This window comes from Cyrtonyx montezumae, unplaced genomic scaffold (assembly GCF_038088225.1).
Source record: "Cyrtonyx montezumae isolate F1298 unplaced genomic scaffold, pur_monq_1.0 scaffold_1, whole genome shotgun sequence".
NCBI lineage: Eukaryota > Metazoa > Chordata > Aves > Galliformes > Odontophoridae > Cyrtonyx > Cyrtonyx montezumae.
Window position 1 is genome coordinate 13,016,486 of NW_027071825.1, and position 27,645 is coordinate 13,044,130.

The 27,645-nt window shown below is 42.0% G+C and overlaps 2 protein-coding genes and 1 long non-coding RNA gene across 4 annotated transcripts; 2 read left to right on the top strand and 1 right to left on the bottom strand.

Moving 5' to 3' along the window:
- Window positions 1-919: 919 nt before the first annotated feature.
- On the bottom strand, window positions 920-23,566 carry LOC136051404 (uricase-like). Its single transcript, XM_065740851.1, has 8 exons — window positions 23,362-23,566; window positions 6,625-6,843; window positions 5,979-6,095; window positions 5,777-5,855; window positions 3,169-3,355; window positions 2,558-2,681; window positions 2,070-2,153; window positions 920-1,117 (listed from the first exon to the last, which is right to left on the bottom strand). Exons 1-8 carry the CDS (start codon window positions 23,374-23,376, stop codon window positions 980-982), a joined length of 963 nt encoding a protein of 320 aa, XP_065596923.1. The 5' UTR covers window positions 23,377-23,566; the 3' UTR covers window positions 920-979.
- On the top strand, window positions 7,960-16,960 carry DNASE2B (deoxyribonuclease 2 beta). Its single transcript, XM_065740858.1, has 6 exons — window positions 7,960-8,256; window positions 11,750-11,927; window positions 13,438-13,519; window positions 14,434-14,595; window positions 15,552-15,749; window positions 16,340-16,960. The coding sequence occupies exons 1-6, from the start codon at window positions 8,144-8,146 to the stop codon at window positions 16,693-16,695; spliced, it is 1,089 nt and encodes a 362-aa protein (XP_065596930.1). The 5' UTR covers window positions 7,960-8,143; the 3' UTR covers window positions 16,696-16,960.
- On the top strand, window positions 22,235-26,311 carry LOC136051422 (uncharacterized). 2 transcript variants are annotated; one of them, XR_010622467.1, is made up of 4 exons: window positions 22,235-22,557; window positions 22,673-22,817; window positions 23,561-24,361; window positions 25,718-26,311. It is a non-coding gene; the product is annotated as an uncharacterized LOC136051422 (long non-coding RNA). The 2 variants fall into 2 exon arrangements; XR_010622466.1 differs by having other exon boundaries at window positions 22,235-22,817.
- The last annotated feature ends 1,334 nt before the right edge of the window (window positions 26,312-27,645 follow it).

Below are 27,645 nucleotides of genomic sequence, written 5' to 3' on the forward strand. Positions count from 1 at the left end.
GAGGTACAGAGGTGACCAATTTGCAGTTTTCAGAAATAACTTTGGGCACTTCCAATTGGATTTGCTCTCTGTCACATGGAGTTCTGTGACAGTGATACTTGGAGAGAATGAAAGCAGTGGTTAGAAGCTGATAGAAGTTGAGCAGGATTTCTATTGCAAATGTGGTAGGTGCAGTTTGTGAGATGAGAATTGCCAGTTCTGTAGTTTTGTCTCAATACATTGCTCGTCTTTCTCCTTCTTCCTGACTATAATAGGGTTACGTGCCTGCTCAGAAGTCATGGTGAGATTATTAGACCAAAGAAAACTATTCAATTAAAATTACAGAGATAGCCCAAATCCTCAAACATCTCAGTGATTAATATAAAAGTAATTACAAAGTAACTATATATTCTGATGAATAGCAGCAGCAGCAGCCATGCAATCAAAACATATGCAGAGAAATTAGTAAACAGCCATAACTAGTCATACTGCAGAGAAGATATGATAGATTTTTATTATTGCTATTATTTCCTTCACAAAGAAATCAGTGTGTGACTGATTCCCCACTCAGTTGTTGGATCAGAACTTCAGCTCTGTAGATCAGTGTGGCATCCAGGGGTTGGCACAGGTTACATCAGTGAAATCACTTGGTCTTGTGCCTCTGTATTTGTTTTACTGAAGGAATATGAATAGACAGAGTTGCTTATTTTCTGCGTCAAAAACATATTAAGGGTTACCAAATCTGTTAAGTCTGGAAATAGCTGATTTAAAAATTAACTATAATATTTCCAGCTCGGATTTTTGAAAGAATTTAGGAGATTTCAGTCTGCAAATCACACTGAGTTCCAGGAAGATACTTTGATATCTGAATTTCTGAGGCTCATTTAGAAATCCCAACCCAGGAGTTCATAGAGTGAAAAGTAGTCAGCAATGGAAGTATACATTGATAGGAAAGCCATACTGCAAGTTTATCCAGGATGTACACAGGAAGCCAAGAAGTTTACTTTCCCTGGGTAGCTACTAGTCCAAACTGAGTTTGCTTCTCATCTTTTATCATGTGGCTTTGTGCTTCTAAGTACTTCTTTCTGCCAAGTGTGCAAGCACAGGAGCCATAGGGAGTTTCCACTGGAACCAGAACCTGTAGAGAAGGAGTGCAGATGTCATGCCTGAGACAAGGATATGCTATTACCATCACAGAAGAAACTGCAACTACTCTCCTTTCAAAAACACGCCTTGGTCCATTGGTCCTTTCTGGACCTCAGTGGTAGATTTTGCCATCTCAGGTGAATGTGGCTTTATAGTGTCCCTGTGAAAGAGGTCAAAGGTAGTATATGATGGCAGGATAGTTTAAACAATTTGAAAGGAAGGCCAGAGTATAAACAGTCTATAGACCATTGGTCAGTCAAAACAACAACTGCAATATGAGGTAAACAAGTTTCTCACTGTCAATTGAGGATAACAGAAGAAACTTTCAGCTGGACCTGTCCAACAGCTAGAGCAGCTAGGGAAGAAGAAAACGCGTTGCAGACCCTTTGTCTGTCACCCTGCTTGCTGTTAGGTTTAAACCTTGTCCGCTGCTGGACCAGCCTGCTTTGGCTCCTAATGACTACAGAACAATTCCTTCACTGCTCTATTAGAGTGCTGGTCTTTTGTCATCTAGGGATAATGTCTATGGATTTAGGTAACCTGCCTGTGACCCTGCTGCAGCAAGGATCCTCACTGGACTCAGCAGTGCTGCCAATGGAGCAGAAAGAACAACCACATTGTACTGGCATTTCAAATTTCCAAGTCATGTGAAAGGAGGATGAGACTCACTCTACTTGGTTAAAACTACACTATTTAACGTTATCGCTAAAAGTGTAATGCAATAAAAATGAATAACTTCTTTCAGACATCTCTGTTACAGATCTGTCTGATCTCCAAAGCATTTCCCTGTGCTTAGCAACATAAGAAGGCAATCATTCTTCTCCTGTAGTTACTGTAGATCTCCTTTAGAGGTAAGGTAGAGCTTTTACTGGGGCTGGGGAGGAGAAGCTTGCTCCCTTTAACTCTGTTATGCAGGGCCGTGGCAAATTGGAGCATTTACTTACTTCTTTGTCATTGGTACAGCCTAGTGCCTTCATGTCTACCACATTATAAAAAGTGTTGTTCAGGATGACTTCTATGATCTGTACCTGAAAACATGAATACAGAGCAATGAATAATAATGCTTCTCAGCCAACAGCCTAGCCTCGGTGTGAAGAAAAACAGCAACACCTCCCTCCCCCAAAATGTGTACAGCTAATAAATGCATTGTATTGAATGTGTGGCCAATGTTCTAGTGTTTCTTTCACCATTACTCATTATCCTACAAGCATGCAGCAGTATTCTCCCCCAAGATGTTAATAGCTGATAAGCAGAAATTCTCAGGACTGAACTTGAGAGTATTCATAGTTTTCCAGACCATCTAACTGTACCACCAAGCAGTTCCGTCTTAGAACTGCCAAAGGAGATAGGTTTGTTTTGGACCTCTCAGAGCAACAATTAATTTTAACTATTGTTTAAATAAAACATCAACAGAAAGAAAGATGATATGTACCTGTGATACTCGGGAAAGGACACACATCTGGATACAGTTGACGGTCTTCTGGTAAGAGGGCGAATATTCCCCACAGTCAGGTGGCCCTGAGAAAGCCTCAAGGATGCATTCCCGGACTTTGGCCCTAGAGGTAAAATGTGTTCTTACAAAACTTTAGTCTTGATCCATCATATTTTACTATGCTTATTTTCTTTCTACTTTTCTCTGTCTTTTCTGACATGTTTGTCAGAAAAAGCACATGGGATTTCACAAAAGGTCAGTGTATTTGTCCTGTCTCCTCCCAGTTCCTCCATTGCAAACTCTATAGTTGCCTGCAAATGTTTTGTTAAAAGTATATAATAAATGACTTGTGAAGTTGTTCTCCTAAATGTTCTGAATTTAACTACAGACCATTTAAATGCTGCTGGCTGATGGGACCATTGGAGAGAGATGTTGATTTACCCCCAGGGATTGCCTTTTGCCCCAGTACTGAATGCTTAGAGCCTCTGCTGTCTGCTGAGACCTAAGGGAGTAGTTAGTGCTTAGCAGCTGCAGGTCTGGCCCTTACCCTGCTGTGATGCATAGAAGGGATCTAAAACTGTGTGATAAATATTATTCAACTTTATATATACCATATGCAGTCAAAGTCAATATCTTTGCATTCGCCATATGACCACTTGCAGAAGAGCTCTCCGCATAAAATCCTGTCATTCCTTTCAGGAAGTGTGGTGTGTTCATTCCTATAGAAGCCTTCAAATCCAGACAGTGTTGTCTTCATAAGTTTCAGATCTTTTATTCCAGCAAAAACAACCAGAGGACCTGTGAGCCATAAATATGAGATAGTGTGAGCCCTTTTCAGGCAGACAGAAAGGACCTCTGCTTGTGCACTTGCAGTATTTTAGAGCCATCGGGTAGTGACTACTCCAAGATTTGCATGTTTCTGCAAGGTAAGAAGCAAGATAGAAACCACTGAAATCAGAGCTCAGTCTGGAAAGGAGAGAATCCCATTGAGTGACCTGCAATGGAGAATTGAGGACACCACTCACTTCCTTGGAGCTGAGACACATATCAGGTAGGCTTATATACTGATGTCAATTCAGACACCACTAATTGCTCAAAAGAGAAATGAAATGGGCTACTGGCACAGTATGTATAGGAGAGGTAAGGCAGACCTTTTCTAACAATATGGAGTGTTGACAGGTTGTACAAAGACTGGGAGCCTCAGCCAGAAATTCACTACATATATCTATCCTGTTGTGTTTTGCATTCGTAAGAACTAGAGGGCAAGGAGCCAATGCAAACGCTTGCAGTTCAGCTAATTAGCAGGAACTGGCACTGATACAGATGCCACCCACAGGTTCAAACTGACAGTGTTTTGCTCGTAGCCACTATTTATAAAATGAGCTGTTGCAGATCAGTGCTGCATGGGTGGATTCTAATTTTCTAAAGACCTAACAGTTGTGTCCTGAACATTTTCTTCTATTACTTTGGATGGCAGCTAAAAAAATTCATATGGTCGGTCACTTAGATTACACCAAACTGATAACTGAAAATTCCACTGACCAGAGCTGCCAAAAATGCACATTTGGAAAAGAGGAACTTTACACCATGCAGACTTACCCAGAGCCTGTATAGATGGTCACTAACTGAAGCCCATGCTGCTGCTTTGTGCTCTTCGTGCTCACACTAGCTTGTTCAAAATTAATTAATCCTTGAGTAAGCCTGGCACATAGTAGTAATCCTGCCTTTGTCTTAGAGGACTGACACACTTTGTTCTTCAACTGCCTTTGCAGAAAGTTATATTGAAAGTAATTTTGCTGTGGTGGATATTTTCAAATTACATGACCGTTTACTGGTTTTTGTTTGTTTTAATACATTGTTACTGGATATGATTAAAACTGTATTTCATCTATCTCTTCTCTTGTTTACATTTAACATTGCTTTTTGAATGGGTCCAGGGAGGTGTATCTGTTACTTTGACTACATTCCCCATTATTCACCAAAGCTTTACAAGATCTAAAGATTGATCTTATCTGCCCGATATTGTTGAACAGAATATATTGGATTCTGTTCAGATCCTGATGACTTAATTGCTCAGGTATAAGATACTTAGGTATTTAGTAATGTAATTAGGTAATGTAATGCAAATACTGTCAGTGTACCTTGAAACATCTCATATTCCAATGCATAGTGCTGTTTGAAAAAGCTGCTTGCAACAAGTGATTTAATAAAACACCAGCTGGCTGGCTGGCTGTCTACCTGGAACCATAACACCTAGACAAAGTTTTTAAAGAGCTGAACGGTTCTGTGCTTTCAGAGGCTTTTGTGCTTGTGCTGTTTTTTCAGTTGTCTGAAGGCAACTCCACTGGGAGCTGGAATCAGTGATCTCTAGAGGCCCCTTCCAACCCCTGCAATTCTGTGATTGTTACTTCTGATGTTTTCAGGTTTTAAAAAAAATTCTGAGCCTCCAATTAGTCAAAATAGAGGGGAAAAAAAAGTGCCCGTAATTCTATTAATTCTCACCAGTTTTCTTTTAATGATAAGTGTTAAAGCACAGGGTTAGCAGAGAAATAAATTACTGTATCTGGCTGTTAGGTGCATAGGAGGATGCTAAAGATAGAGAAGGCTCACTCATAAGGAGAATAAAAGGCATTTGAAGATCTTCTCTCTGATTATTTTTCACCCAAGCAGGGAATCCTGAAGAAACAGCTGAAGGGTTACATGAAGGGAAGACTAAGAAGGAAAGGATGTTTCTTCAGAAAGCCTTTGTAAAGGCTTTTTCTTTTTTTTCCAGTAAAACCTGAAATTGAAGAATTGCTTGCAGAATTATGATGATGAAATATTTCGATTCAGTGCATACACTGCATAGACTGGAAAGTTTCTCAAGAAAGCATAAACTCTTTTTTTTTTTTTTTTTTTTGCATTCAGGTTTCTTTCTTAATTTTTTCCCGAAGATAAAATGAATGATAACAAGGCTGACAACAGGCACTGGAAACCTGCATGGGCTTTTTCTTTTCTTTTAGCAGGAATATGGGGCCAATGCTCAGCTGTTCTTTAGCTGTCTCTCAGAGATCAAGGGCTGCACAATTAGACCGTAAAGGTATTCCTTGGTTTAAACCTCTGGAGAGTTTTTGTTATGCTCTAAGCCCTGCCATAGCTTTTGCTGTCTCTAAAGCCACCTTCTGTCGTCAGCAAAAATATTTACAGAGAAGCAGGGGAAGCTGCAAAGTCTTTTCTCACCGTTCCGGCACTGCTCAGCTTCACAAAAGCGAATCCCATCAGGAACAAATATGAATGAATGGATGTGGGGAATGCCATTCTAAAATCCAGAGCAGACGTAAGTTAAAATGCAGAAAGCGTCACCTTAACAGGAAAACAGAGGCTAAGAGAGTGGCGAATGGCTCCAGCATGAGCCAGGGGGATGCATTAGTGTTTCAGGTACCTGGTATTGACGTTGCCATGGCACTTCCTGAACGTAGGTTTTGACGTACGCCACTTGGCAAAACGTTGTCATGAAGTGTTTGCAGATATCTATAGCAAATTGTTCTATACTTGAGATCTAAGGCAGCAAAGAATATTATTAAAACAAAGCAATTACCTCACGTAAGAGAATAGATAGTTCTAATTGTAAATATTTAGAGAGGCTCAGTGCTGTTATAAATACAGTTTTCTTTCAATTCTGGCTTTGCACATAACAGGCCTACTCATTTGATCAGTTTGCAGCAAATGCTTCAAATAACCCTCTAGATCTACTTCAAAAATCTTCTATTCTGCAGTTTGGGAGCTGGAATCCCTGGACTGAGAGCAACTACTGCAGAAGCCTTACATATTGAGGATGTAATGCTGAAACAGTCACAGCAATACTCTGGTTTGGCTTCACAGGCTAAACGTGGGATTTCATTAAAAAAGGGAGAACTTGAGCTGCAGATTTTCTTTACAATAGGAGGAAGTGAGGGAGGTAAGAGCACAGTTAAAAGAATTAAGAGGAGTCTAAGCTACTTAGAGTCCTTCTGTTTAAAATGCTGTGTAACAGACACTTCCCAGCAAAGAGACAAGAAAAGCAAGCATAGCTAAAAAGTAAAAGATACCCCATTTTTTTTGGCCAACACCAGGACAATATTCTTAATGGTGTCTGTAGGTATCACAAAAGAGTTGTTTCCATCCAGATACTCATGAGCAGAAGTCAGACGGAGATGTGTGCACACTTCAACTTCTTTGACAAAGTGCTTCTTCCCTTCTTTATGAAGGCGAAGGAACTTGATAGTGTTCTTGCCATATTCACAGTTGAGGACTTCTATATCCTTAATCTGAAGAAAAAAACAGAAAAAATATAAGCAATGTTTATCATTTTATTTCTGTAATTACCTGTGATAATGAAATTATTTCCAAGTCCTGGTAGGAAGGAAAAAAGTTCTGGGGAGATGTCTTTATGAGTAGCAGCTATGACAGAATTTAAAACTTTTCTTGGGGGGCAGATCGTTTAGCAGACCTAACACGGGGCTGCGGGGCCACTGAAGCAAAACTTCAGGGCAAGGCAGGCAGGTGCTTTGTGAGAAGGCACAACTCCTAGACAAAGAAAGAAAGCAGCTGTCATGCTCTTGATGATTTTTGTTTTCTGTTGTCCCATCTGTGCACGCTGTGGTTCCCCAGGGAAAGAAGGAAAGAAGGGCCGCGGCTGGTAAAGTCTTTTGTTGCAACTGGATTCCAGCCCTGATTGCTCATGAAAGGGATCAGAAGCAAGTCTGAGCAGCAAAATTCAGCTTTCGATTCACACCTCCAAAATCCTGGCTTTCTGGAATCATTGCTTCTGTTTGCGTTAAGCTCTAATTGCATTTATCCTGCTTTGGTCAAACGCAGCCCAACTTGCACAGCTGCTACCGTGCTGGAGGCACTGCAATGGGGAGGAGGGGAAAATATTGTGGCGGTCACAGGGTTTTCTTTTCTGCTAAAACATCCAGCGTTGACTGCAGCAGACTTTCCCTGAGGCCGTCATGTCCCATACCTGATACTGACTTCTTCCAGTGCAAGTGTAATGAGGAAGAGAATATTTTCAAGACTAAAATCTAAATGGAATCTTTCTTTCCACAACTAGCTAAAAAACAGATGTAAAATTGTTCATTTCAGATTTGTTTGTTCCTAAGAGAAACGCTAAAGCGTTTAAAAGGGACTTGAAAAACCTTATTAACCAACTGGAAGTAAATTGCTGCAGCTTAAAGGCTTTTGCTGCTGTCAATCTCTGCAGACTCAGTGCCCGCGGGCAAATGGAGGAACAGGGCCGAACTGAGGGCTTGGCACCACACCGGGCCAGGAATGATGCAAAGGCTGAGCTCACCGCAGAGGCTGCGTGAAAAAGTAAAGAGGAGGAAGTGGGTTTGGTTTTGTGAGAACTGAAGCTTTTTCAGGTAGTTGCTAACAAAAAAAAAAAAAGAAGTCAGACTACTTTTGACAAGGCTGACGAGTGTCACGTTGCCATTCCGCTGCCCGGATTGTCGCAGGCGAGCTTCCAGCTGATCCCAGGGGCGTTCACCAGCAGCCTTACAGGCTGAGGAAATGCGGGCAACTTCTGCTTTCAGAGCCTGCTGAGTGCTCGCTCTGCCACACGCAGAGATGACTGCGAGCTTTGCATGGTGCGGCCCTACTCTGCTGCCGCTGCTCTTCTCTCCGGTCCTGTGGGCAGCGGAGATTTCCTGCAGGAATGAAGATGGGGAGGCAGTGGACTGGTAAGTAAGCACTGCACATGGGAGGGATGCTGGATGAGTAAATCATGGGTGAAATTACACTGTGCAAAGTGGGTGGGTCACTGGGAAGTAACGCATAGCAATCATTGGTTTAATCCTGCTTGCCTCTGAGTAGCTGAATTTTGCATCTGGACAACCTGGGGTAAGTTACTGAAAGGTGATTTCATTCCGCGGAACCAACCACGCTGTTGCATTATGACTAACTGCAAAATAATGACAGGTTTATGTGGCGTTCATGTCTGATGATCAAAGCCAGCCTCACCTGTGTTCCAGTGCCAGCACCGCAACTGCCTGCAGCAGCACTGGCCCACACCCTGCCCTGACCTCACTGACAGCCCCTGGTCACGCAGGGGAGCTGAGGCCCAGCCACCTCCTGAGTGGGCTGGGAGAGGCTCCAGGAATGCAGGCAGCCATGGAGGTGTAGGGAAAATGGTGTCTGGCAGCACCCAGCCTGCACTTGGGTGCTAAGTGATTAATTGGATTAATGCAACTTGAAGATGAAAGACACGAAGTGTAATCACATAACAGCCAACCTGGGTTTAGAAAGTGAAATGAAGGCTCTTAAACAAAAGAAAAAAAAGGAAAGGAAAGGAAAAAGAAATATGCTGAAGCCTTTGATAGGCAAATATCAACCACTTTAAAATATGAGTGACAGAGCAGCAGTTAGTTCTGGTATGAGCAGTAGAGGAGGAGGTGCTGCTCTGTACCACATCCCTCACACATGGCTCACCAGGGTCTCCCAGGCACACGCAGTGTGCTGCTCACTTGGAGCTCCTGAAGGACTGGCCCAGCCCTGTCCCATTTGCCAATGCACCTCCACAATGAAGTCATTTTTTTGGGAATCAGAATCTGAATTGGTGCAGCCAGCTAAGAAATCGGTGATAAGAAAGATTTAATTTCTCTGCAAAACACAATGGTTCCTTGCAGAGAGAGCTGGGGTCTGATGCAGGCTCTGGTTCCTTCCAACAGAAGTAGCAGGGAGAAGAGGGGAACTTATTGCAAACCTATCATGACCCAACAAAAGAGAAACTTGCCTGTCAGCACGGGTCATGCTTGTTTATTGACAAACATCATCTGCTTCTTCCTGATTCTGGAGTCAGTTGCTATGAAGCAGAACTGAAACTGCTGAGAAAAACTTCCTCTTAACCAAAGGATGTTGATGCCCTTTCAGACAAACACAGCTTTTCATTTTTTTGTTTTCACTTAGCAAGAGCTATATGTGAACCTCTGGGGTAGAATTGTTTCCTGCTACAGTGTTCTGTAATTGCATGTTACTAGTGTTCACACAGCTTTCCTTTGCTGTTAGACTGAGGAAATCACTTCCCTTGTCCACCCTCCATGGAAATGCCCAAGGACGGGTGAGACAGGGCTTAGGGCAACCCGTGTTACTGGATGATGTCCTGCTGGGGGACAACTACATTTGCAAGATCCCTTCCAATCCCAGCTGTGCCATGGATCTGTGTCCCTGGCTTGCTTGCGGTGAGCAGTAGGGCTGGCAATGGCCCCAGGTGCTGTTCTACTCGGGAGCAAACTTTGCCTCCACCTACATGCAGCACACAGCCCCCTTCCCTCAGGAGGGCACAGGTCTCTGCTTTATTGGCCCAAGTTCACTGCAGTGAATGAGAATCATTTTGTGCACACAGAGCCAGAGATTCAAGCCAGGGCTGGTTTTTATAGGTTGGTAGAAAAAGAGATTAAAGATGTGATTGTTTCTAGTAACTCAGTGCTCCCTCAGAAGTAAACACTGTGGCTGTGCTAATCATAGTCTTTGCTGCTAATGACTTAGCTTTTCCCTGATTCCCAGAAAAGTAATTTCAGTACACTCTCACAACACTTGAGAAACTTCCTGTGCACAGTTAGCAGTGAGGACTTTTACCCAGCTTCAATTGCTGAGGCGCTCAGCTGTCAGGTTGAGCACTCAGCTCACTGACAGTGGGCATTCCTGTAAGCACGTCAGCTGCAGGGCTGTAAACATGGGGAGAGCACCGACCTTCCAGCACATTTTAGAGGAGTTTGGAAAGGCTTCAGGCAGTAGTTCTCGGCTCAGCTCCTACCTGTATAACTGCTACTATTTGTCCTCTTTCCAAACCCTCATTGCAAGTGAAGGGATGGCTGCAGCTTCTCAAGTAGGGAATGCTTTCACCAGTCCTCACTTTTGACAACTTCTGGAACATCTCTTGGTCAGTGGGGATGCAGATGGATTGCCAGCATCACCAGCATTGTATGTGCTTCTCCTCAGCCTGTACATGTGCCTTCCCCATGGACTAAATGTCCCTCCAGCAAAATGCCTCTTCTAGTGCGTTTGCCTGCTCTCTGAGCTGCCTTCTTTTTTTTGTTGTTGTTGTTTTTTAACCAACTGTAATTTACCTGGGTGGGACCTACTTCTGATCTACTCAAAGTGTTAAGTGCAGTCAGACTGCATTACTGGTAAGTACCACAGGACTGGAAATAATGCCACTCAGTTCTTACTATTGACATAAATAACAAATTACTTAAGCAGAGTACTCAAAGCGAATGGCTCAATTAATTAGATGGCAATTAATCCCGTGGACTTTTGCACTAGGAAAACCTGTTTACTTCATCAGGGACACTAGTAGAACAGTCCCATTTACCAACAATGTCGAGTCCTCTGTGAAGAGGTTTGTGTTTCTTACTGATTGTTTTAAATATTCAATTTGCAACAGCTCAGCAGAATGATTCTGCTATTGAAGGATTGTAATTAAACATGGTTTTGTGCTCATTTATATGTATACATGAAAATGTGGAATTATATAATGTTATGATCTAATATATGGTGTAATTGTAATACATATAAACACAAGATTCTATTTGCATAGAATAAGAAATTGTTGGTAAGAGTTATCCATGTTGACCAAGGGAATGTCAGACTGAGTTTGGGAGCTGAAGTTCAGGCTCAGCCTTTTACTGTCTACTAGAGCCAGGAGCAGCATGGATTTGGTGTCTGCATGGGATGCCAGAGGACGTCCCTATAATGTGCATCTCTGCACAAGTTTCCCTGGTGGTCCTCCTTGATCCTGAGCTGGCAGTTCAGTCACAGAAATGCCAGGCATAGCACATTCCGCCTCATCCTCTCAGCAGCCTTTGAGCTGAGGGTGAAAACCCCATAACCATGCAAGACAGAGTTCTGCTCAAAAAGGCTCACATTCACATTTTAGCCACAGGAGGGACATGGGTGTGGTGGGGAAAAAACAAGCCTAGTTATTTTGGGGTGCTGACAGCAGTGTGGCCTTAGCAAGGGCGGTTTGGTGCTGGCTCAACCTCTTCAGAGAAACAGAGTGAAGGTGTCCGCAGGGACACAGTGCTGCTGGCTCCAGAGTGATAGCCCTGGTGCTTCTGTGCAGGCATCCCTGTGGTCACCTTGGTCCTTATATGGCCATGGGGGAGGAGAGATGGATGTATACACTGAGATAGAATGGTTCACTAGAAAAACAAAATTTGCCTGTTGCTGCTGCAGGTTTGCTCTGTACAAGTTGCCGAAGCACACCAAAGGAGATGGCACAGGGCTGGGCCTGGAGTACCTGTACATGGACAGCCTGGCACAGCAGTGGCAGCCTGGCAGGTACCTTGTCAACATGACACAGGGTGCTCTGGGACAGACGCTGGGACAGCTCTATGAAGCGTACGAGTCCAAGGCAAGTGAGGTTTAATTTCTGTGTTGCTAGCATGTCTACTTGACACTACATGCAATTTAAATGAAACCAGCCAAGATAAGCATGCAGGGCTATGGCCAGACCTGACTGACTAGATCTGCTAATATGCATCAGTGTGAGAATACTGGCGGCTTTGCAGATCATTTGCAGTTCTGGATACAATTAGAATCATAGAATCATTTTGGGTTGGAAGGGACCCTTAAATATCAGCCCAACTCCCCTGCACTAAACAGGGACATGTACAGCTCCATCAGGTGCTCAGAGCCCCGTCCAGCCTGACCTTGAAGGTCTCAAGGAAAGGGGTATCTGCTGCCTCTCTGGGCACCCTGCTCCAATGCCTCCACCCTTACTGTAAAGAACTTTTACATGAGCATTTTTCTTGTATCCAAAATTGGAATTATAAGTTACCCTAGAAATTTCTGGTTGAGCCTTTCACACATTTGATGTATTGTCATCCAATAAATGACCATTGGTGCACAGTCCCCATGGCTGTTTCTGTGATTTCAGTTGAGCGTTGGCTGAAGCACAGAGCAGCTGTCAGCCCAACCTGGTGGTGACTAAGACCACCCTCCTTAGCTCTCCCAGCTGCATGTGTTTCAGGCTCCATCTTAGATCACATCTGGGTTTTCCTGCTGTCGTGTAACTACTTTACCAGTAATTTTTTTTTCCTAGTCAGAAACCTCCTTTATAATGGTGTGATTATAAAATACCACAAGATCTGCCCATGGTTATTTTTTTAGCATCTACACATTGTTCCCATTCTTAGGAGTCAGGGTGTGTCTTTGCATTTCTGCTGTGGGGAAGTGGTAGTGGTAGGGTGTCATTAAATTCATATGTAAAAAAAAAAAAAATTGTTCTAATATTGCCAAACCACTCAACTCTCCTATTCTATATCTCACTGTAGCTGTAATACAAACAATCTTTACAAACTCACAGTGCTGAGCCACACTGATGCCATCTTCCTTCCCTGATAGCATTTACAAACTGCATGTCAGGTGGGGAAAAGTTTTCCAGCACCTTTTAAGTTCTCTATTCAGGGGAAATAAGGTATGTAATTTTTTTTGAAAAAACAAAAAACAAAAACAAAAAAAAAGTTTGTCTTTTATAAGAACACTTGTCTTTTCCTAAGCAGACATTTTCAAAGGACATGGTTGCTAAATGAGAAGGAGACGTGCAGAAAAGTGGAGGGTGAGAAGTTCTGGGAAGTGGTTGTCCAACAGAACCTGTGGAAATTGTCCTAGTGAGCATATTGAGCCTCAAGGACTTTGCAATGATTGAGATAACTTCTGTTTGGTATTAACCAGGATCCTGATGCTGAGTCTTCAAGTTTATTTTAGTGTGAGCTCTATGGAGATGATGGCAGCTGACATGGGGGAGGGAAGTGTCTCGTGATGTATGCAGAGATCTGCTGAAGTCTTTCAGCAAAAGTTGTTTGCTTAAAGGCCTTCCTCTTACTGAATGTCGTGTTTCAGAAATCTGTGTTTCCCTGCAGAGGAACAACACTGCGTATGCGATCTATAATGATGAGGTCCCTCGTTCAGGCTCCATCAGCTGGAAAAGAGGACACACCAAAGGTACAGGGAGAGTCCCCAGCTGCTGTTTCCTCCTTTTTAAAGTAGTGGATAACATCTATTTGTTTGTCAATCTGCATATCTAAAAATCCTTCCTACAGCAAAACTGCAGAACAATTTGCATGATGAGTGGTTTGCAGTGCAGTGATAGGCGCATTTGCTTCTATTCTGGTTTTGCTGTGCCTGTGCTGTGTTGAAGAACTCTTAGGGATTAGGGACCCTTTGTTTTCAAGAGTGGAAATTCATGTACCTCCTTTAGCAAGTACAGACATGCTGTCCTGAGCTGGCTGTGTGACAGCAGCATCCAGTGCAAAGAGAAAGGCACCCTGTGAGAGAGTTAGCCACTAAACTCCCAGCTCTCCATCTCTACGAAAGGATTATAGAAGCATTGAAGTAAGCAGTGACAGAATAGTGACAGAACTGCTGTGCAGTCCTGTGGTCTCTTGAGGAAGCAGATGGGGCTTGTCCAGCCTGGTGCTGGAATGGAGAACCTTAGCAGGGCTGTATCCAGCTGCAGAGCTGGGGGCTGCTCCTCGGGCTCCCACCTACCCACTGTGGTGGCAGCCTGCCCCAAGTGCAGTGATGAAATGAAGGGAAGAGGGGGGAGCAGTGAGGGGAGTGCTGCAGACACTGAACCATCACATTTTTCAGAGACAATATTTGAGCAGGAAAAGAAAAAGTTTTGCAAAGGTTTTTTTTGAAAGCAGAGGTGACAGACTACGCAACAGAGAATTACTGGAATTTTAGCACAGTATCAGTGTTTTCTATAGCCTATCATTATACTCTAGAGCCAGTTTTACTGCTGACATTAACACACTAAAGCATGGTGTTTGCAGCAGCAAGTCCAAAGCAGGGCACCACTGTGATGTCTTAGGGCTTTGCCATCATTCATAATTGCCAGAACTTTCCTTTGATAGGATTTCTGCTCTTGGACAAATCACAAGGCTTCTGGGTGATCCACAGTGTGCCCCTGTTCCCCCCCTTCCCTGAGGATGGCTATGGGTACCCAGCCAGTGGAGAGTCCTATGGACAGACGGCCATCTGCATAACCTTCACATATGACCAGTTCATAGAAATAGGTAAGGAAACCTCCCTAAGAATGCCTTTGTATATCTGCACCTCTCCGACTCCTTTCCTTGAGGCTGTGTCTCCAAAATTGCTGGCTTTTGTCCTTCATTATCAAATTTGGAAACTAAGTGGGGCTCAAGACAGAATGCTTGGCTTTCAGTTCTATTTATCCAATTCTTCCTGTGGGAATGTGAGAAATATACTCTTCCACTCTCTCCATCTCCCATGGGGACTATTGGGATAATAATAGTCACAAGTGCATTTTGAGGGCGAAGTCAGCCCATACGTGCCAAATGCGTTAGAAATGTGAAGGAGGATGGGTCATCTATTTTAACAAGAGTAATAGCTGCCATGGTCTGCAGTTCTGCAAATACAAAGCAATCACTGCTTGAGCAGGAATGGTGGCCTTGACATCAGAAGTACAAACTATGGGAAAAATATTCCCTAGAATTTCTACAGGTACTTTTTACCACGTAAAAAAATGAACCTTAAAAATAAGAAAAAATGAATTTCATATCTGTAAGATATTTAGAAGTACCTGACAGTGGAGGTCCTGAATAGAGACTACCAAAAAGTATGGTAAGACAACACACTTATGTTTTCCTTAGCACATTTCACATTGTTTTTCACTCTTTGCTCAGATACAAGCCCCAAATTTTATTAAAGAAATGTGTAAGATTGTAAATAAACAAACTGGTCACACTATAGAACTGACAAAATCAAGATCCCGCTCCTGGAGGTGCATCTTTGCTTGTGATTAAGGAAACGGGAGAAGAAAATGAGAAGCACAATGTTTTCTTGCTCTGTCCTCCCAGCTTCTGGTAATCTGTGGTTTGGGGATTACCTGAGCTGGAAAGACTGGAAAGTTCCTGATGGACTCATCTTCATGAGCTCATTGCTCATATGTGGCTTTTGTTTTCTGTTCTATTTTGTTTGTCTTTTGTTTTGTTTTGTTTTTTTCTCCCAGACCAACAGATGCTGAGCTCTAATCCAGAAATCTACAGCTGCTCCCTCCCTGATACCTTCCAAGCTGATCTCCCAAACCTGCAAAAGCTCTGTGCAGGCTCCATGCTGCCCCCGAGTCCCCTGCGCCGCCTCTCCAAGCTGCAGTCAGCACATGGGGAAGCCTTTCTCCACTTTGCAAAGTCTCATTCTTTTGTGGATGGTAAGAGAAATTGCTGTTATCTGCCACGTGCTTAAGCAAGTAGTGGGCAGTCAGTATATCCTTTGACAATATTTTCTTTTTGAATGGAAGGAAAGAATTTCAGCTTCAGAAATAAATGTAGCAGAGGGCAGGGAATGGTCTTCTGTCATTCTGTCAGCCCCACGAAGTGAAGAGCTATCTGGTCTTTCAAATGACTTACAGTGTATGTTAATGGGGTTGTCAGAAATTTTCCATCCAGTTATTCAACTGTAGCAACAAAGAACAAAAATGAGGTTTGAATCATCTTTTTCTTCTGTTATGAAGAACTGAGGTTTTGGGGGTTTTTTTTTGTTTTGTTTTTTTGGGTTTTTTTCTTAGCTTTTTATTTATTTCCTGTTGATTATTTGTAACAAGTTTCCTAGGAAAAGAAGGGAAAACAAGAAAGAATTTAGGAAATAAAAGTCAAAATAAGGGGAGGTTGGGGACAAAATCTCTTCTGGTTCACTTCAGAGACTGGAGCAAAATTAGCTTGGATTAAGTGATCCTCTTTGGTCCCTTCTTAAATGAAGGAAAGTGAAGGGCTGACTTCTCCATCCTCTGCTGTCCCACAGATATCTATGTGGCCTGGGTGGCACAGGAGCTGAAGACTGATTTGTTGGCTGAATCCTGGCAGCACTCTGGCCAAAAGCTTCCCTCAAATTGCTCTCTACAGTACTATGTCTACAACATAAATCTCATAGAGACACCACTGAATTCCACCTTCCATTCAATCCAGGATCATTCCAAGTGGTCTGTTTCAATGAAGGATGAAGTTCAGTGGACCTGTATTGGAGACCTAAACCGCGCTGCTGAGCAAGCTTGGAGGAGTGGTGGGTTCATCTGTACACAGAACAAACACATCTACAGTGCTTTCAGACATTTGGTGATCCAGTATGAAAGTTGCAATGATGCTTCCACGTGGCTGTAAACGGACTGTTCCTCCAAAACAGCGTAGTCCCTCATTACATAAAATGTGTAGGAAATATCTCCTTAAACTATATTTTCTATCTGAAAAAATGACACTGTGAGTTGACAGACTTTCTAGACTTTGAGCTAGAATTTCACTTCATTAGCTGTAAAAGCTGGCATTTTATGGGCAAAACATGGCTGCTTTTCTTCCTGCACTGTGACGCTGAGGAAAAGCATGGCGCTGCCAGCAGCAGTTCACAGGGGATGTCAGTAAGTGATGCTGGACAGGGCAAGAATGACGGGCTGGACAGGGCTGGACGTGAGCAAGAATGAAAACTTGCCTTGCTACCTCGGATGTCTGGGATGGGCTGCTGACAGGAGAAAAGTACCCCAAAATGTTTCAAAATCATGACCCATTCCAGGTTCTATTGAAATCAGATCACGCAGGCTGAGGCTGAGCTGAATTTCTTAAGAGCCATGTGTAATTGAATGCAGACAGGAAGACAAGTTGTCTGGGGACAAGAAGGCTTCATTTTTATGATTAATTTTTAGAGCAGAAATGAGCTTTGAATCATTTGTAACCAATAGCTTGGGAATGTTTCTAGTGCTTTTATTCATGTGCAGCAATCATATAAACCAATAAACACATCCAAAATATGAATGAATGAAATAAATTAAGAAATAAGATGTTCTTTTTATGGTCTTTCTCTTCCATCTATAGTCATTTGTGATTGGTTATAAAGTTTAATAGCTGCCAAAGGAAAAATTGAGAAAATCAGGGGGAGAAAAAAAGAGGAAGAGAAGAAAATATTTGAAGGAAGATGTTATTTCATCTATATTTTCACACTACGGTTAATGTGGCTGTTAATTCTTGATTCCTCCATTCTTAGGCCTAGCATTTGAAGTTTGCATAGATTTGTTATAAAGACAAAGCTAACTTGCAAACTTTTCAATTTTTATTCAATTTTTAATACGTTCTTAGGTACATTTGTAGGATTATAACTCATTATTTTTTTCTTCTTGAATTCTATAAACTCCTGTTTGAAGGTTTGCCTGCCCTGCTAATATTTCTGTTTTACTGTGTTTGTACCTGACTATGTATACCCCTGACTATGCAAGTGCTGAGGTAGCTATAAAGAAATAGCCTATGACCACAAGAATTTACTGAAAATTTCCTTCCCTTTCCGTCCTGAAAAATCAACCAATCAGCAGAATGTTCAAAGTACCAAATAAATTAATATCATATCACATTTCCATGAAGAAATAAAATTACTGTATCTGGCCTGGTTAATGGGGAAAATTGTACAGAACTGGACTGTATATTTTGTTGACGTGAATTGAAGGTAAACCTGACTCTCATAGCTCAGTGAAAATAATGTAAATAGTGTAGATATTTTGCATGAAATAGACCTTATTCTTTATCTCTGCATATTAGCAAAAATTGTATACATAATTTGTTTAATAATGTTTTTCCTCTGAAGCTTGTCAAATTATTTTACATGCATACTTTCCATTGTTTTAATAGCTGTGGTCAAGTAATAACTATTTGTGGCACTAAAAATTGCCAGTGAGACAGCACTGAGTGCTGGGACAGCAGGGCTTTGCTTGGATAAGCCAAGATATTGTCTGTCTTGTCCACTTTTCTTTGGCAGACACTGACCTAACTGGCCTGAACTCTTGCATCTTGCCCACAGCGCTGCTTGTGCATGACCTCACTGTACAGGGATGACAGGGAGCCCTTTGCTGCAGACAACTCTGGTGAAGTGCTCTGTGGTGCACCAGAGAGCACCAGGACCTGCTCCACCACCTATGGGAGATGCTCAGCTGCAGTGTTTGGCTCAGTGGCACAGACTCCATCCCCAGGCTGACATGACACAGTGGTGTGTCACAGTCCCTGGACCTATCACTGGACTGTAGGTGCTAATTAGTATTCTTAATTATTTGATCAATCAATATCTATCATAGAGCAAGACTGTTCACAGCATTCTTCTCCCAGTGCACTCCAGATTGGTGGCCTCCATGGTAGCTGCTACTAAAGAGGCATAAACAGCAGTAGGAAGATGGAAAGAATTCCTGTTCCCTGCACTACAGTCAGGTTGGGCACACACTCATTTCAACGGTGTAGTCATAAAAAGGCTGCAGTTCTGGTTCTTACTTTTTCTGACTGTAAACAGTTTTAATGTTTTCCTTTCATTGCATAACATCCATATTTACATATCTCCCAGTATTTCCACTACACACATTATGAAACATGGACAGATGCTTTCTTTCCTAAAACAGACCCGTGATCAGCAATCTGAACTTAGGGATTTTCAAATGGCCTGTATCTGTCAGGCTACCTGTGTGACATCGGGACCACATTCACTTGCTCAGTCTCACATGCCTTCGTAACACGCACTATCACTGGTGTGAGATAAGTATTTTTGCATATTTTTACAGGGGTTGAATTTAAAATGTGCAGTTCCTTATCTAAATGTCAAAAGCTCCGCAGCTCTACCTGCCCAGTGCTTCCTTTCTGCTCTGTGCTGGTGGAGGGGAACACTCAGCACAGCCCCCACTAGCAATGCAGAGGGACCTAGTGAGCCACACTGGGGCTGCTGAAGTGCAGAAGAGTTATCCAGCATGGAGAGGGCAGAAATTTTCTCCTTCTGGAATCCCCATGTCTCATCCCCTTGATTCACGGGTATGGCTATTCTGACCCTTGGCTCCATTCTGGTTAGTCTAAATGAGAACATTTATAATGCATGAAAATTATTGGCCGAGGGAGTAGGAGAGGCCAACAAGCTCACATTATTAATCCACTAAACCTTGCTGTAACACAGGGGAGTTTACAACAAATGCAACAGCAGGTATCACTGTTGGGAAGGAATGGCCTTGTAACTGTTTAGACAAGATGAGGCCCTGTCCCAGCACGCCCATGAGTGCTCCAACAACAGGAAATGCAAATGTGGCCTCCCCCACCCACCACTCTTGCATGCCCTTGTCACCCCAGGAAACCAAGCCCAATGGTTTTCCTGTCAGCCCCTCATGCTCCTCCTGCAACACTGGTGGCTGGGGATCTCTCAGATTGTGGCTCGGTCTGCTATTTTACACAGATGTGAATGGAGGAGGCCATGTAAGGGATTAGATGTCAAGCTTACTAAAACAAGAGCTAAAATACTGGGAAGGTGTTAAACTGTGTCAAGTTTTGTTCCAGTCGGGCAATTGCTCCTCTAGAAAGAAGGCAGAGGCATCCAGCCAGAGGCCATTCCACAGGGCAGCTTTACAGTGGGATTGCTCCAGGTGTCTCCACAAGTACTAAAAACACTCTGAGGCCTAGTAGTGGGAGCCATCCCTTCCACCAGCATGCTGGGGACCTTCTGAAGGACCTGCTATTCCATGGCAGCTGCCTACCAGCCAGTGAAGGTAACATTTGGGAGAAATTGTTCTGACTTAGCTGGGAACTTTCCTTTCTTCAGGGCACACTAATGAAGCCTGGCACTGGGCTTGTCATAAAGATGTGCAGGTCTATTTCTGAAACAGCAAAGTCAGCTTCAGAGTGAGCTAGATTTATTTATAAGAGGACCAAAGTCTGCAAAGCTGTGGATGTTTTGCCAATCCAGCTGCCAGCAGCTCCCCTTCTTCCAGATGTAACCTATGCCTCCCCCACCTCTGCAGTGGCTCATGCCAGTGCTATATTAGCTGCACTCTGCATCTTTTTGCTCTCAAAATCGCAAGTTTCCAGCAATTTTTCAGGTTTACTGAAAAATGGTTTACTGTTTCCAGGTCAGCATCTTCTTGGTGTGCCTGTGGTGTGAAGAGAATGGGCTATTTTTGAGAAGACATAGAGGTTGCTCATCCCTCTCTTCTGTTCAAATATATGTCTTTCTGACAGTATTGAAATGCTAAAGGAGAACATTGTGAGATTCTCTTTAACGTATCAAAGCATCTTCTGCATTATTATCATAGTCACATAATTATCCCCAGAGAAACTTACACCCATATATTAACACCCATAAATTATTGTGTAGATGTCTTTTATACCTTCATTTTCAGCTTCTGGGAGAGATACATCACTGGATATTTAGCACAGTAATTGCTTCCAAAAGTGTAAGCTGCCTATGCCTTGGGTAAAATATTCAAGAGGCAGGGCCGTGCTGGCAGGGTCTGCTAGAACCTCAGTGCAAGCCAAAGCCTAACTGTGCTCAGAGCATGATGCAACAGTATGATGCACCTCTCATATTGCACAAGAGATTTTTTAAATAGACAGAAATTAAAAAAAAAGGGGAAACAAAGGAATAGGAAATTGTGTTAGGCAAACCATGGAGAAACATCTTGTACTCGGGAATAAATTCTCCATAGTGTGAGTCAGGGAGCCGGATCTGAGATTTCAAGCTATGGTATCAATATCAGTCTTTTATAGATAGCCTGATACCCTGAGCAGATTAACTATATCTGAAACTTTCCTATGCAATCAGAGATACCAGGTTAAACTATTCTGATGAATATTCTCAGAATCCTTCAGCAATAAAAGCTGCTGCAAATTGCATCTGAAGCCAGTTGGAGCCCTTTTGGATCTTGACCTCAGGAGGTAGTTTGTAATACATTTTTTAATGCTTATCTACTGTTTTTAACTGATTTGTTCCAGTATTATATGCATATTTGATAATTTATTTCCACTCAAATTGTTGAATACAAAATATTAGGATTTGATATATTTACATTGGTTCTTAAGCAGCTGTGTTACATTTTTATTCAAATAAATATCCTTGATCTTATTTTTTTTTTCAGTTTAGTTCATCTTTCATTTTTACACAAGGTAACTGGTGGCCATTCTGCATCTCCTGCAAGTCAGATGAAAGCAAGAAACATCCTTCCCTTCCTTTCATCACTTTGCAGCCTGGGAGCTGCAAGCTAATAATTAAATATTCAAAGCTTTACCAGAGCAGGGTAGAGTGTTCAGTGTGTCCTGCTGGAGTGCTGGCGGTTGCTGCAAGCAGTTCACTGTAGTACACTTGTCCTAGCATTGCATAATTTATTAATCATAGACATTGTGCATGCAAATCAGCCACACACTTGTGCATCATCATATAGTAACCAGTATAATTGTTTTTACATGCATTAAAGCCCTCTGATAATCATGTTGCATTACAGCAGTGCACCTTTTCTCTATTGCCTTCTGAGACCTGTCAAATGCTTGCTAAAAGCCATGTCATCAAGTGTGCTGTTTCTTTGCTGTTGTACCTGTTGTTGTTTCTGACTCTCCAAAGTGTGACAGTACTCAGCTCCGGGGCTTTTTTTTACAGGTTTCCTTTTTGGGCTAAGGCTCTGTCAGCCAAAAATCAGTATTTCTGTAGTGAAATTTTAAAAATGTTTTCTTGTACTGATATGTGTATGCTCAACACCACTGCCCATCATTCACATGGAGGATTAAGAACACCAAGCTCAGTGCATGTTTCAGAAACTGCTTGCTTCCTTGCCCTGGTGTCTGCTCTATTGCTCATACTGATCCTGTAAATCCTGGGCATTATGCAGACTAAATCTGCATCTTTTATTCTCATTGCTTTCTAACTACTCTAGTTTGTTGCATGAATGTAAGATTTTCAAGAGGAGAATAAGAAAACTGACAATTTTGCATGAGACATTTTGCGAGGAAAAAGCATAGAAGAAATGCTGCACTGCAAAGGCAGGTGGTTGCTGTAGTTGTGTTTAGTTGTGTTCCCTACTGCCCAGCAACCTGCCCTCCTCTTTACTGCAAAAAATGCGGAGAACCAGAGAAATCAGAATGAAGAGAACTCAGATGAAAACTCAGAAGAATGAGCAGGACAACAGAAGGTGAGCAAAGAGAGAAATGAGCAAGAGAGGAGCAGAAGGAACATTATGGTGGGAGACACTAGTGGAGGTCAGAGACCTTGATTTCAATCACTGCAAACCACTGAGAGTTAATCATGCAGAAATCTAGTCAACTACCTGTTTCACTTACTGTGACAGCTACTGAGTATTTATCTGTTTTACAGGTATAACGTCCAGAAGTTGTGCCGCAGAGAGAAAAAAATGAGAAGCACAACTGAAGTGACTAAGCCAAGTATTAAAAACCAAACAAATCCGATTGCCTGGGGAGGAAGCAGCTCCCTGTTTGTTACCAAACTTCCAAGAGGATGGGTGAGGCAAAATCAAAAGCATTACATATATAAAAGTAGGTGGGAGAAATTTACAAGGCAACTTAAACAGTTTGAACAACGTATTTGAATAACATGCTACTTTTTGCTTTCTTTTTTCGAAGGAAGCTACAATTAAGATTTAAAACCAATAAAAATGCAGAGAAAACAGAGGTGCACAACATTTACAAGATAAACTACAGAGCATTTCATTATGGAGTGTGACATTAAAACTAACTTCATTCGTTCTTATGGCATTCAGAAAACTGCAGGCAAAAAACGTAAATACAAATACAAAATAACATAAACCATGATAAGCAAACTGATGCCTTTAATACTTCACTCTTGGGACTATTAAAAATTTGTCTACAGATAGTGGCCTTTTATTCTCACAGAAAAAATAAAGCTAAGTTTAGAAAATTCCCCAGATTTGTACATTCTTTGTTTTTCTCTCTTCCTACATCCTGATGCAACTTCATTCTCTAGCACTATCCAAGCCACCAGTAGTTTGGCCCTGCACTGAGTCAAAGCCAGCAAGCGTTACTTACTGTCACTTGGCTCATGGTGGCCCACTGCTTGGTAGCCTCCCAGTCTTGGATTCCACAGAGGACTAAAGGTAGTGCAGAAGCTGTAACTCTATAAGAAGTGTCCTCGTAATATCAGAGGAGGAGCTAGGCATAAGGGGTTGGCTTCATAAATGCAAATATTTCATAATTTATTTAGTAATGTGGCTTTTTTTTCCCCTAGGCAAAACCTTTAATAAAGGAATAGTTCTACTGCAACAAAGGAAATGAGCAAGAAGGGAGATGAGGACACATCCTAAGTCCATTAATGGCAGTGGGAATTTGCCTTCATCTTCAGTGGGAGCAGATTTTCAAAGCCATGCGAATCACCTATACAAACTGGAGGATAAAATCTGAATCTTCTGTGGTCTATGACACAAACCGGAAGATGGCCCCAACACAGTGGAAATGTCCCCAGCAGGAGTTTCACAGCCAAGCTTAACCACAGCCCTGTGTGCAGTGCTGGCTGCTGGGATGGACGTCACGGAGGCCACAGGCATGGGCAGTGTCTGTGGTAGAGCCCTCCCTGAGGCTGGGCCAGGCAGGAGCCAGGCAGAGATGCATCTCCTCTTGGTGAACACTGACCCTGTTTGCTGATTACGGGTTTAATTTCAATGGCCTACATTTGGGAAGATGAGCAGTGTGGACAGCAGGAATCTTCCCCAGGGAGATTCAAGATCTACCTCACGGGCCAAGAACTCATTCTTGGGTGCACTCTGCCTGCTGAATGCTGTGAAGCCAACACAGGAGAGCCCAGATGAAGGATGCTCATGATCCCAAGCATCTCTGCATCTGCTGTTTTGATACTGGCACTACACAGCAAAGTAGACATTGAAAAGAACGGAGGTTCCAATTTTTCTGCTAGCAGCAGTATTCATCTCTTTCTCATCCCTTTGGTCTACTCCTTCTTCCACTTCCAGGATGGCACCATATCAACTCACAGTGTGATAGTACGCACACCAGGACCTTGTTACACTCTTGAAGGGTGAGTTCATCTGCCCTGAGACACATGGCCCCTGTAGTCCTGTCTGAGCTCTTTAAGAAAAAGTGCTCCACTATCCTTGATTATCGGTCACCAAAATATGTCTGATAAGATAAAACCTTCCAAAAAACAAATTTGGCAGGCCAGCAGGTGATTCAGAAAAATATTCCATGGGAGTATGCACCCTAAGGAAGAAGACTTCATCGTAACAACTTATCAAATTATTTTTCATATTGGATCTGTGCTGCCAGTCCATTGCAAGTCACATAAAGAAAAAAAAAATTACAAGTATTTTCACAAGAACCTCTTTAAATGAAATATGTTTCCCATGTGCTAATATGTTTCTGTTATACGTGGCACTGATTTTCAGTCCCTAGGGATAAAGAGGTCTATGAACAACCCTTAAGAGAGTCATAGATATGCCTAAATAGTGCAAGTTCATGCATATTTTCTAGATATTAAATTTATTAAGGAAGCCCATGCATCTATTGCAAAACTAAATATTGTATGTCAAAATATCAATTTTTATTTGATTTTTTGCAAGCATTGCCAAAGATTCATCAGGAAATTACAACATATTGTTTCAATTTCCCCCCTCCCCCCCCAAGAAAATGCAGTATTTCTTTAATATTAAATTCCATTGGTTTCTAGTGCCCTTGCTTTGAACTTTCACCTTGTATAAAATTAGTCTAAGAAATGATGATTGAAGCACGTAGTTTAACTTAAAATCATATAGTAGTGCTATTAGGTTTTGTGGGACTAGTTTGATAGTCCAAGTTAAATAACTGTCAGGTAGACAGATAGTGCAATAAAGGTGAAACACAATATTGCCGGTAAGGAAGTAATCTTTATTTCATGGTCCCAGACTTCTCCTACCGTATGGGCACAGTACTTTGTGGGATTGAATGGCACTCGCCAATAACTTGATTAGATTAGTTAAACCAATGTGGTAAAGGCAAAGTGAAACAGAGAAGCTTCGCAGCCCTTATCAAGTGAAATGTAAGTGCAGTTTCTTCTCTATGCAAGGGAGGTTTCACATGTGTTAGGGCTAACAACATTTGGAGCAATTCCAATGTAATTTCAGTGTAGCATTGGATGAAGCATGGCAATAAGATCAGCTGAGTAAAAAGCTGGGAGAGTTAAACTCTTGACAAATTTAAAAAGCACTGCACAAATTCTACGTGTACTTGTGCAAAGTATTGAGCAGAAGAGAAATATGTTTCTTCTAAGAGGATACAGGTGTGGCTACTACTGTGTACCAAAGGTGTTGTTTAAAAAAACAAACCCTGTTGATGCTGTTTGAAGTAAAAATTAGTCTGGCATCAAGTCTGAATGATAACCATTGCTTTCTTCACACAGATTTTCTAAACTTGAGGGACCAGTTTTCAAAAGCTCTCTAGCAAAGCTCTTACATTGCCAGCATCACTCCCTCGGAGAAAACTGGTAAAAGGCTATCAGAAGGGTGAGTCCTGGTTTTCAGTACCTTCTCTGGATTGGGCCATCTTTCATAATTACGATTGAAAATGATGTATTTGCCAAACGCTTAACAGCCTTGAAAACTGAATCTGATGTGTTTAAGGTAAAAATAAAGGTATAAGAGTGTAATATATTTCACACAAAGAAACTTCTTGTGTATTCTCTCAGTTGGAACATACGTTTTCCTTTCTAAAGAAAGAAAAAGTGATACTTCTTTCATTATTGATACAGTTTTGTAACTCAGTGTTTTGAATTTTCTATTTCAGATTTTCCCAGGAGAAGGTTGTCTCTGCAGATGCCCCAGGCTCTGCTGAATGATTGGCTTTCTGTCCAGCTCAGTCATGTACATCAGTTAGACATTTTAGACATCCATTTTTCCATCTTAAGACATCTTTTCCCTCTTTAGACATCCATTATTCCATCTTAACTTCAATTCCATGTTTTTTCTTCAGCAGGCTTATTTAAAAAAAAAAAAAAAAAAAAAAAAAAAAACAGAAAAAAAACCCAAACCTAAACAACAACCAAAAAGGAAAAACAAAAACACTTGGACTGAAAGGAAAGCACATGTATCAGAACAGACTTTTGGATTTCTTTTACTTCAAACACCCATAGCATCATGTTGCAGATGGTTTAATACTTAGTAGCACTTTGGAAAGTCATTTGTATGGATGTATGACCATGCCTCTCATAAAAAGAAAGGTACAACTGAAGAGCTCTAATACTGCAAAGAAATGCACTTAAAAGTGAAAAAATACAGGAATGATAGTTGTCTGCAACAGCTTTGATATGGCCTTTGTGTAGCTTTCTTATACAACTGTCTTTAATCACCCACTGGACAATCCTTCATTTAGTGTACAAGAACTTCAGCATTCTCAGGTAATGGGTAGGAGAGTTTTGCTGGTTTTTAATTCTTGTTATTAAATGTATAGCCTTCTGTTCATACTTACTGCCGATAAGCCAGCTCCTTCCCAGAAACTAACTCAGTCCTGGAGTTGGACATGTTTAGCTCCCTGAAGCATTATAGTTCTTACATTTGGCCTAGGATTACTCTGGCTTTATGCAAAGGCTTTACCAAGAAGCAAAGCTTTTCTTAAAACCACTGATATGCTTTTCGCTCTAAGTACATAGTTCAGTTTCAGCCAGGCTGATGGTATTATAACCCAGTATCTTTTCAAAATCCCAGTAGGTACAAGTTTGGTTTGAGAACACACTGGGACATTCGGTAGCACTGATATTTTAGGTCACAGCTGTTAACAATTCTTAGAACCCTAAGAAGTATTTAAAGGCCAGGTGGTTCAGGAAGCCAGCAGTGGATTACGAGGCAGCAAAATGTGAGATAACTTAAAAGGTAAAGAGGGTTGTCTGCTTCAGCTTGCCTTGTGAAACAAGGCAAATGGGAACAACTCATGCACGCAGACATGAAGAGGACAGCTCAGAGTGGTGGAGTGTCTGACTCTTCCTAAGGCAGGATCATACCCAAGGAAACAGCCTAGGGGTCAGGGCACCAGATTGACATTTTGCCTGAAACAACAGCATTATCTTGTTTCATCTCTGTCATTGGGTATAATTGAATGAATTGAATTTCTGAGCCCAAAGGAAAGCAAATAATTGCTCCCCAGACAAGATGGACTGCTTCCTCATGAGGTGCTGTAAAGGAAAAGCTTCTCTTCATGCAAAGCTGAACAGGTACACAGAGAAACAACAGCATGACCAGGGGGGTGCGGTGACGTTCATTCTTGTCAGGATGGCAGTCTGTTCCCAGGGCTGCCAAGCGAAAACACAGCAGAATGAACAAGTAAGAACGAAACTGT